The sequence below is a fragment of the Quercus lobata genome, chromosome 8, assembly GCF_001633185.2.
Source record: "Quercus lobata isolate SW786 chromosome 8, ValleyOak3.0 Primary Assembly, whole genome shotgun sequence".
Taxonomy (NCBI): Eukaryota; Viridiplantae; Streptophyta; class Magnoliopsida; order Fagales; family Fagaceae; genus Quercus; species Quercus lobata.
This window is the reverse complement of record NC_044911.1, coordinates 55,693,303-55,704,533: the sequence shown is the minus strand read 5'-3', so window position 1 is coordinate 55,704,533 and position 11,231 is coordinate 55,693,303. Positions and strand designations below refer to the sequence as shown.

General features: G+C 32.9%; 1 protein-coding gene across 1 annotated transcript; it reads left to right on the top strand.

Moving 5' to 3' along the window:
• The first annotated feature begins 4,960 nt into the window (after positions 1-4,960).
• Positions 4,961-10,560, top strand: LOC115955716 (glycine--tRNA ligase, mitochondrial 1-like). The gene is made up of 9 exons (XM_031073986.1): positions 4,961-5,542; positions 6,668-7,050; positions 7,285-7,402; positions 7,679-7,873; positions 7,997-8,221; positions 8,566-8,625; positions 8,771-8,851; positions 8,955-9,360; positions 10,006-10,560. Exons 1-9 carry the CDS (start codon positions 5,039-5,041, stop codon positions 10,239-10,241), a joined length of 2,208 nt encoding a protein of 735 aa, XP_030929846.1. The 5' UTR covers positions 4,961-5,038; the 3' UTR covers positions 10,242-10,560.
• The last annotated feature ends 671 nt before the right edge of the window (positions 10,561-11,231 follow it).

Below are 11,231 nucleotides of genomic sequence, written 5' to 3'. Positions count from 1 at the left end.
CCTTCTTACCGTCGTTAGCGCCACCCTAGTCGTAAAGTGAACTCCTAAAACTTAACTGTAAGGCCCGTTTGAGCCAAGAGAGGGCGTGTAGGGTATGAGAGGTATAAGGTTGGTTAGGGTATGTGTTACGAAATGCAACAGTTGTGAGAAAAACATGATAACTGAGTGTTGAACCTAGGATAGTATGGATAGGCTGTGGAGATCCAACTCCTCTATCAGCTCTAGGACTAGTTGTCCTCCTGATATTGTAAATGAAGAAGATCACACTATTGATGATAATGAGTTGATCCCTGATTTTCGTAATTGGAATATTCCTAAAGTTGATACTAAAACTATTTATAAAACTAGTTTTGTTGAAAGTACTTTTCATTCTGCTTACAAAGCCAGAACTGTTGAACAAATTTTCTCTATTTCAAAAGTTCATGAAAAATGTTGTTTGTTCACTAAAAGGAATATTAATGACTTCCTTATTGCTAAAAAATTTATATATATAGATGGCATGCAGTGCAATTCTTTATGCCCTCCCACCCCAACCAAAAAAGAAGAAGAAAAAACTATTGATAAAATTTGGTGTCTCCCTATAAGCAAATATTTCTTCTTCTAAATTGAGATTTTTATCTCTACCTAGTGGCTATCAAAATTAACTTATGAATACATTATTGGTGGAACACAATTTAATCAATGGACAAAACTTAATTACAAAATTGATTATAGCCTAAGATTACAACATCCTTTAAAAAAAAAATTAACATTATTATATATTTTGAAAATCTAACCGTTAAATTGTATGTTCTTTACACTCTTAATACACATGTCAAATCTTGTGCCAATTGGATATTATTTACTATATTATCTATAAACTTATATTTAATATATAATTTTAAATTACAAAAACTTGCAATTTGAACAATTTATTGATGACATAATTATTAATCTTGAATTTCTAAAAATTTTGCAAGTATGGGTGATATAAGAAGAATATGTAATCCAATGATGAATTCGTCAAAATTCACCTTCAATAAAAGATATTGAGTAAGGTTATAGCCTTAAGTTTTAACTACAAAATTAGTTGTAGACATCAAAATTGGTTGTAGTCTAGGACTACAACTTTACTCAATATCTTTTTATTGCAGGTAAATTTTGACAAATCAACCATAGGATTACATTTTCTTTCTATATCCTTCATGCTTGCAAAATTTCTAGAAAATTCAAAATCAATAGCTATGTCATCATCAATAAATTGTTTAAATTGCAAGTTTTTGCAGTTAAAAATTATGCATAAAATATAAGCTTATAGATCATATAGTAAATAATATTTGATTGGCACAAAATTTGACATGTATATTAAGAGCATAAAAAAACATGCAATTCAATGGTTAGGTTTTCAAAATATATAATATTGTTAATTTTATTAAATAAAGTTGTAACCTTAAGTTACAACAAATTTTGTAACTAAACTTTATTCTCTTAAAATCTATACTTATTTAATATATTAAAATGATAACCCAACAAATATTAAATCAGTTCACTCTCATTTTGCACCAAGTATCCTAAATTAGATTTCATATCTTCAATATTTTGGTGTCAAGTGTCACTTTTATTTAAAACACTTTTATTTAAAATTAGTCATAGCCCATTGAATTATTTTAATTTTAAACTCAATTACAAATTTCCATTTAATTTCCACATTATTTAAAAATACTTCAAAACCATTTAAAATTATTCTCAAACCATTTGAAAATTGAAACTTATCTATATTCTCTTAAAAAAAAAAAAACTTCCATCAATGAAAGTAAAAACCTCAATAAAATTTTACCTTGTTCTAATTATTAGTGTGCCTTTGCAATAAAGTTTCATAATTTATTTGAGAAGTATGATAAATATTAACAAAAATCATTATATTGCAATCAAAAGATTATGTTAAAAAGTAAAAATCTAAGTATAAACATATGTCAACAAACTATTTCATTTTTTCCCCTTTTTGAATATATCAATCAATAATGACACATTTGCATATTCTACCTAATGATAAAATTGTATTGCTTTTCAAGAGTTGCCATTTAAAAAAAAATGAATATTATGAACATTAAATTCAAGTATGAACATTTTATATGTATCTAATTATTTTATTTTATTTATTACTAGTGGGAGATAGGTAGATAGGGTTGGAAGTTGTAACCACATATATATGGGGCATGTACTTAGTTATATTTTCTCGAATGTATTAAACACAAGAAAATAAGTCAATAATTTTTAGAAAATGAGTCATTTAAAAAAATTCCATCAAAATATTTTTAATTAGAATGAAATTTCATTCTAATTCGTTTCTTGCAATTTCCTAATAATTAAACACTAATCTAGTCCAACAATTTCAAATCAACAAAGATCACATTGTTTCTAAATTCTAGCCTTCTATTTGGCTTTCAATCACAGTGAATGTTATGCCATCAATCAAGAAAGATAAAATAAATTCCATAAATTTTAGCCAAAATCTCCAAATTCAAACTAAAACCCAAAACCTAGATTTACTAAACCCATATTCAGTGTTCACCACAACCCAACTGCCAAACACCACAAATCCACCATGGAGCCCGGACCATGGCCACAGATTGACCGCAACTCCTCTAATCCAGATTTCATCATCTCAAGCCTGATTCGTAAGGATCTAGCCTCGCATCGTCGCTGCATTGAGTATGAACTTGTTCTTCATGTTGCAATCGGCGAGAGTACATTCCGATTGCTTTTTGACAAAGATTAAACGCTATTGATTGATTGGGTGGATGACTTCTTCATCTTGGATCTTGGCCTTCACGTTGTTGATCGTATTAGAGCTTTCCACCTCCAAATGGATGGTCTTTGCCTGTTAGGACTTTCACAAAGATCAGCTTTAAGAAAAAAGGGATGGACCTTTGAAAGAGAAAAAGTGAGAGATTTTGATTAGAGAATGATGGAAGAAGACAAAGTTGATTCAGTGGAGATGAAGGGGAGTGGCTTGGTGGATCTGGGTTTAGAACAAAAGATTAACCACTGAGAGAGATGAAAAAAAAAAAAGATTCATTCGTGTTTTTAAGTTTTTGTGAGGCTGTGGGTTTCCAAAAAGAAAAAGAAAAAATAAAGAAAAGGAAAAAAATTGGTACAAAAAAATATACTATATATTATTAAAAGCATATGTGGTATTTTTTTTTTTTTTTCATTTATGTGCTGATGTGGCCATATTAACCACTCAAATTTACTCACATTAGCATCTAATTTAATATTTTAATATTAGACATGCCAATTGTATAAACCGTTTGCCAAATAGACATTTTTGTTAGTGAATTAACAATAGGAATCAAATTGAGTGCAAGTTGAAAATATTAAGGACCAAATTGATTGCTATTAAAATGTAGTGATCAAAATGGTGTTTTCGCCAAGATTCAATTTACCTTACAATCTATACTTATTTAATAAAATGATAACTCAACAAATATTAAATCAGTTCACTCTCATTTTAATTTGCACCAAGTATCCTAAATTAGATTTCATATCTTCAATATTTTGGTGTCAAGTGTCACTTTTATTTAAAATTAGTTATAGTCCATTGAATTATTTTAATTTTAAACTCAATTACAAATTTCCATTTAATTTCCACATTATTTAAAAAACTTCAAAACCATTTAAAATTATTCTCAAACCATTTGAAAATTGAAACTAATTTATATTCTCTTAAAAAAAATTCCATTAATGAAAGTAAAAACCTCAATTAAAATTTTACCTTGTTCTAATTATTAGTGCGCCTTTGCAATAGATTTTCATAATTTATTTGAGAAGTACAATAAATATTAACAAAAATCATTGTATCGCGGTCAAAACATTATTCTTTTTTTTTTTTTTTGTATCAAAACATTATGTTAAAAAGTAAAAATCTAAGTATAAACATATGTCAACAAACTATTTAATTTTTTCCCCTTATTGAATAAATCAATCAAGAATGACTCATTTGAATATTCTACCAAATGATAAAATTGTATTTCTTTTTAAGATTTGCCATTTAAAAAAAAAATGAATATCATTAGCATTAAATTCAAGTATGAACATTTTATATGTACCTAATTATAGTTTTATTTTATTTATTACTATTATAGGTAGATAGTGGAAGATAGGTAGACGGGGGTTGGAAGTTGTAACCACATATATGGGGCATGCACTTAGTTATCACTTGAACCCATATATATATGAGTAATACTATAACCACAAACTATTTTATAACATTTTTACAAATTGTTGATGTGGTGAATTTCTTATTGATTTTTATCTAGACCTATTATTGACATCATTTTTTCATTTATCAATAACCACTCGCCACATAATAGTTTGTAATTTTATTTTATTTTACTTTTTGTAAAAAAAAAGTTTGTATCTGTAGTATTACTCTATATCTATTGTAGTTATTTTTAAAATAAATGTTATGTCCACAATATTTTTATAATACTTTATAATAAATCTTAAGTGGGAGATTGTTACAAACGGTTATATGTGTGCCAAAGAGTAATTTAATTAGTAAATTCAAATTGGAACCAATAAAACCTTACCACCTAAAATTTGTTATGAAAGTACTGTAAAAATGTTATTGATGTAGAATTTCTCTATTTTGAAGGCTAAAGTGCAAACTACACTTAGAAATTTTAGAATTTCAATCTTATCTTTGAAGTAATTTCGTTCATATTTTTCATTAAACAGCACATAAACTTACTAAACTTGTTTACTTTATCCAAAAAAATGATAATAACATGTAATTTTTGTGGCATAAAAAAAAAAAAAAAAAACTTGAAATAATTAAAGAGTTTAAGTTGCTTTGATGAGATGCCATGTATCGTGCCAATAGATTTACTCAATGGTTAGGACTTTGCATTAAAAAACAAGGGATTTTTTTTTTTTTTAATTTCTCTTTTATTTTACTCAATACGCAGGGTATATGATCCTCAAAACCATTTAGATAAAACCCTAGTGCAAACAAAAAAGTATCGCCGAGGCTAGCTAGGCTCGAACTCACACTCGCATGCGTTGTCTTCTTCTTATAGCTCTATCAACACATTCCTTTGGTCACAATTTCTTATCTCCTCTCACCACTCTCCACTCCGCTCACTCAACCCTATCCCACGCGTTCACGCGCCGCCCCCCCTACACGACGATTCAAATGGAGGAGACTCTCCGTAAAGCCCTAGCCGAGAAGCAATCGGCCGTGGATTCACAAGGCAACGCCGTTCGTGCTCTCAAGGCTGCCAAAGCCGCCAAGGCCGATGTCGATGCCGCAATCGAAGCCCTCAACGGGTTGAAGCTCGAGAAGGCCTCGATCGAGAAGCAGCTCCAGGCTACCGTCTCCGGCGGCGGTGGCGATGGGTCGCTCAACAGGGAAGCTTTCCGGCAAACCGTGAATAACACGCTCGAGCGGCGGCTGTTTTACATTCCGTCGTTCAAAATCTACCGCGGCGTTGCTGGGCTTTACGATTACGGGCCTCCCGGTTGTGCTGTCAAGTCCAACGTCCTCGGTTTCTGGCGCCAGGTTAGCTCAAAGCTCAAATTCTTTGTATCTACTTTGTCTTTGTTTTGAAACTAGCAACTCAGGATTTGGTTATGGCATAGATTACTTGAAGAAGTTTGTGCATGCATTGCATCGAGAATATATTGTTAGGATTTGGGGTTATAATGTATAACACAGAAAGACACTTTTATATATGTTATTGAATTGCTTATTACTTCAATCAGTATAACAGTTTTAAGCTTTTTTTTTTTTTTTTTTTTTTTTTGGGTGTAGTGATGGGCTATGTAATGTGATTGATGGTGTCAATCAAATCCAATAAAACAGTGTTTTAATTATGAATCTTGATGTATGGAGCTTGTAAATTCATAATAAGTTAGGAGTTAAAAATGAGAGAGCCTCCTGGGTGCGGATTACCCGGTAATTGGTTCTAGTGGGTGGGGTCAGTTGCCTATAGGAATATTATTAACAGTCGACATGCAACTAATCTGAGTAAAGTTCTCCTATGTCATCACAAGAGAAAAGAAAAAAAAATGGGGGAGTACAGTGCAGGCTAGTGGTTATAGTTTGGCCCTCGGGGGGTTTAGTTTTTCGGAGTATTTGAAGGTTTGGGGGAGTGGATGGAACATAACCTTTCCATTTCACTTGTAATGGTTCAGTTTTTATTACAGGCTGCCATGTTATTTAAAATTATTTTTAATGACATGGTACTCAATATGCCACTAGATTTAGAATATCCAATTTGAACCATGAAGTGATTAGCATCAAGTGCGGCAGGCATGGTTCTGTTGATCTTGTGTTGTCTGAACCAAACGAAGTTTTGAAATCTTAAGCAAAGGGGAGGGGTGAAGAGATGGATTGATGCACAATGCACCATAAAGCATGCAATATTGTCATTTGTTGTATCTACATGTGTTTTCAAGTTATAAGTCATCATTTTCATTTTTTATGACCTCAGCACAGCAATTTTACTTGAAATTTAACCATGATGGAACTTTTTTGCTAGCATTTGACCTAGATTTTTTAAGATTTCATTAATGAACCAGTGTGAATGATGACAAACTTAGAAGTTGTGCATTTATGTCAACATTAAACATTCCTATTGCAAAATTAGTTCATTCATATTTTAATTTTGGGTTTTGTTTGCAGCATTTCGTGCTTGAGGAGAACATGCTGGAAGTTGATTGCCCATGTGTCACACCTGAGGTTGTCCTGAAGGCATCTGGGCATGTTGATAAATTCACTGACCTTATGGTCAAGGATGAGAAAACGGGCACCTGCTACCGTGCTGACCACTTGCTCAAGGACTTTTGCAATGAGAAGCTTCAGAAAGACCTTAGCATAACTGCAGAGAAGGCAGCAGAACTGAAACATGTACTTGCAGTCTTGGATGATCTCTCATCTGAAGAGCTGGGTGCAAAGATCAAGGAGTATGGCATTACAGCTCCAGACACAAAGAATCCACTGTCTGATCCGTATCCATTCAACTTAATGTTTCAAACATCGATAGGCCCATCTGGCTTGAGTCCTGGGTGAGTATTTGGTAGACATACCTATGTTCTTAGGAATTATTTTGTCCCTACCAAATAAGTGGGGAATGCGCTCACAATGAGGACATTTTTTTGTAGGGTGGGGGGTGTTTACATCTGATTGTATTAAACTCTTTAGATTCTTTTGATTGACTTTTATCATCTCTTGAATTTGTATGCAGAATTATAAGTACTTACCCTTGGAAGCAGAATTATTAATTATTTCATTTTCTGCAGGTATATGCGTCCTGAAACTGCGCAAGGCATATTTGTTAATTTTAAAGACTTGTACTATTACAATGGTAACAAGCTCCCCTTTGCTGCAGCTCAAATTGGTCAGGCTTTCAGGAATGAGGTAATTCTCTCCCTAAAAGTGAAAAGCATTTAACAAATGAGGTAATTCTTTCAGAAATGCGTTTAACTTATTTTTCTAACAAATTGCTTCTAACTTTTACTTGTCAAATAAAAAAAGTGAAAAGCTGTTTCTGTGCATGTTGCGTGGGCTTATGCTAGTATTTCTTTATGTAAATTGCTATATTGTGTGGAACTGAGAATGTTTCTCAATTCCTGTTACCTGGGTCTTGAGTGTCACAGAGAGAGAAACAGCTAATGTGATTTTTCATATGGGCAGATTTCTCCTCGCCAAGGCCTTCTGAGAGTCCGTGAGTTCACCCTGGCTGAGATTGAGCACTTTGTAGATCCTGAAAACAAGTCCCACCCAAAATTTTCAGAAGTTGCTAACTTGGAGTTTTTAATGTTCCCAAGAGAAGAACAAATGTCTGGCCATTCAGCAAAGAAAATTCCACTGGGTGAAGCAGTTTCAAGGGTTGGTTTGAAGAATATCTGCTCTTTTCCCCCTCCTTTTTGGTTTGGTTTGGCTTGGCTTCTCCTCTCTCAATTGCTTGGTTGCCTTTTTTTATGTGACAATGCTGTGGTTAAATGTTTCTAGGGAATTGTCAACAATGAAACTCTCGGCTACTTTATTGGGAGAGTATATCTGTTCTTAACTCGCCTTGGTATAGATGAAGACCGTTTACGGTTCCGGCAGCATCTTGCAAATGAAATGGCCCATTATGCAGCTGACTGTTGGGATGCTGAGATTGAGAGTTCCTACGGGTGGATTGAATGTGTTGGTATTGCAGATAGGTCTGCATATGACTTGCGTGCTCATACGGTAAGAATTTGATTGGCATTATTTCAGGATTCTTACAATTAGACAGTAACTAGATGTTTTTGAAAAATTATATGCTCCAATCACTTTAATGATGAGATGCCATGATTTCTAAGAATAAAATGGATAGTTTAAGTTCATTTTGCCACATTATTGTTCAGAAAGCTTGCTAATGTGATCATAATAAGTTAGTTAATGCTTTTATTTGCAAGCTGCTGACAACATATATTGTATCAAGACATTGTACCATTACAACATAGAAGAAAATGCTAAGGATGTATCTACTTTACTTTCTGGCAATAGTGATGCTATGTTGTTATGGAATTTTGATATTTGATCTATGACAGGATAAAAGTGGTGTTGCGCTTGTGGCTCAAGAAAAATTTTCGGAACCTAGAGAAGTGGAGGTAATCCTTCTGTTAATTTACCATACCCACCATCATCATAATTAGTACTGTAAACATGGGTGCATTACTTTTGTCACAACACAACAAGAAGCTCTTTTGAGTACACCTGCTTGAAAATTGCTTGACTCATGATGTATAATTTCAGAAACTAGTCATCAATCCAGTGAAAAAAGAGCTGGGTCTTGCATTCAAGGGGAACCAAAGGATGGTGGTTGAAGCTTTGGAGGTATACAGTCCAGTAGCCCTCTTTGGTCCAGGATGCCATGATTTTCAGAAACTGTAGAGCTGCATTAATGTTGATCTATTATTTGTTTTATTTTTTGTGTTAGGCAATGAATGAAAAAGAAGCTTTGGAAATGAAGGCCACTTTAGAATCCAAGGGGGAGACTGAGTTTTTGGTGTGCACACTTGGGAAAAATGTAACTATTACAAAGAGCATGGTCACAATTTCAAAGGAGATTAAGAAAGAACACCAGAGAGTTTTTACACCATCTGTGATCGAGCCATCTTTTGGCATTGGGAGGATAATATATTGCCTCTATGAACATTCTTTCTACACGAGGCCAAGTAAAGCTGGGGATGAGCAGTTAAATGTTTTCCGTTTCCCGCCACTTGTTGCACCTATTAAATGCACAGTTTTCCCACTTGTTCAGAATCAACAATATGAGGAGGTTGCTAAAGTCATTTCTCAATCATTGACTACAGCTGGAATCTCACATAAGATTGACATTACAGGTATTTCATCTTTCCACTAATTTGTGAATATGGACATTGGTATAGGGGCATTTTTTCTCACTTGCTTGTCTGCATATGTCAGTATATTTTTTCTTCCTTTTAATCCGTTTTTGTGAGCTGTAATCTCTGCCAATTTTAAGAAGTATGAAACCAATGATTTGTGTACTTTCATCAAAGTTTTTAGATAAAATTACCATCATCTAGAAATCCAGGTGACTGAAGTGTGTACTGTGTAAATGTATATACCTATCAAAAAATAAAAAGAAGTCTGTACATGTATAAAATTTTCTCTCTTTGGGAGTAAGGCAACAGGGGAAGCACTCGAGGGTGTCTCTATTGCCCATGAAAGTTAATTTTCATGTGATCCATGTAGCATTTAAAATTGTTAGCGTTTAAATTTACATTGAATTTCAACAAGTTTATTGAATCAGCCTATTAAATTCATCTTAGGATTTAAACATTAGTCATCATTTCTTTCTTTATCATTTGGCAATGACTGCATTTTCTTTACTCTGTATTGCAATAACATCAATTACAATAGAAAGGTAATTGTTCGCCTCAGAAAATGATAAGATGGAGGACTGCCTAATGCATTTATATGTGGAATGTTTCTGATTGTCTCAATGTTTGAATGATGTTTACTAGGGACATCAATTGGTAAACGATATGCAAGGACTGATGAACTTGGGGTACCCTTTGCAATCACTGTTGATTCAACGTCCTCAGTGACAATCCGGGAGAGGGACAGCAAGGATCAAATCCGTGTTGATGTGGAACGGGCAGCATCAGTCATTAAGGAGGTGACTGATGGACGGACGACATGGGCCGATGTGTGGTCTACTTTCCCCCATCAATCTTCTGCATCCGCCGATGATGAATAGTGAGGGCCGATTAATTTCCAATTTGGAGTTCTTACTCTTTTCTTTTTCTTTTTTTTCCTTATTTGGTAAGTGGAGTTGTCTTGCATTAAAAAGCCTATAATGTTTTTGTTTGGTTTTTTTTTTTTTTTTTTGGGGCGGGATTGGTTACAACCAATTAAAGTGATACCAATTTTTAAATCTATTCAGCTAGACAATTATGTTGTAGCTACTCCTGGAATGCTTGTTTTGCATGAAAAGAGTAATGGTAGGGACAAAATATGTCATAACCTATCTATATATATTAAAAGCCAAACTTAGAGAAAATCAAATTAGATTCCAATTGAATTCTCAATTTTGCATCACGTACATCCATTTCTTGCATGGTTGTTAAAATTGAGACGCAGATTGTACAATCCTATGATCCTACAATATCAAATCAATTAGGATTGCTTAGGGCTGAAGACTGATGCTAATCGTTGGGTTTGTAGGATCATACGAACCTATAATTCGAAGTCGATCTTGCCTTTTATTTTAACTAGCTTGTAACCCTGTGAATGTGTATGGATGTATATAAAAGATATACATTAAGATACATAATATAATTTTTATATATATAATATAAATATTATTAATAGTTATTTTTATATTTTTTTTAACTCTTTAAATAGTCTTGTAAGAATATTATTATATAGAAAATGTAAATTATCCATTTAAAAAAAAAAAAATATGTTCATTAATTCTAGATTCTTTGGTTTATATTCACAATAACTCACTTGGATTTTATGATAGCAGTATATATGAAAATAGTTCAAAGTAAATGAAAGCAATTTAGAACCGTCCGTTAAGGCGGTAATCCGTCCAAGATGGCGGTAGCAACAAGTAGAATAATGAACATAAAACTGAAAATACTTGTTATTGAAAGTAGAATAAACATTTACAGTAGTAGTGAATACAAGATCTCAACAATACAAGTTAACAGTTACAAAACTTGAACTAGTTCTAGTTATAAGG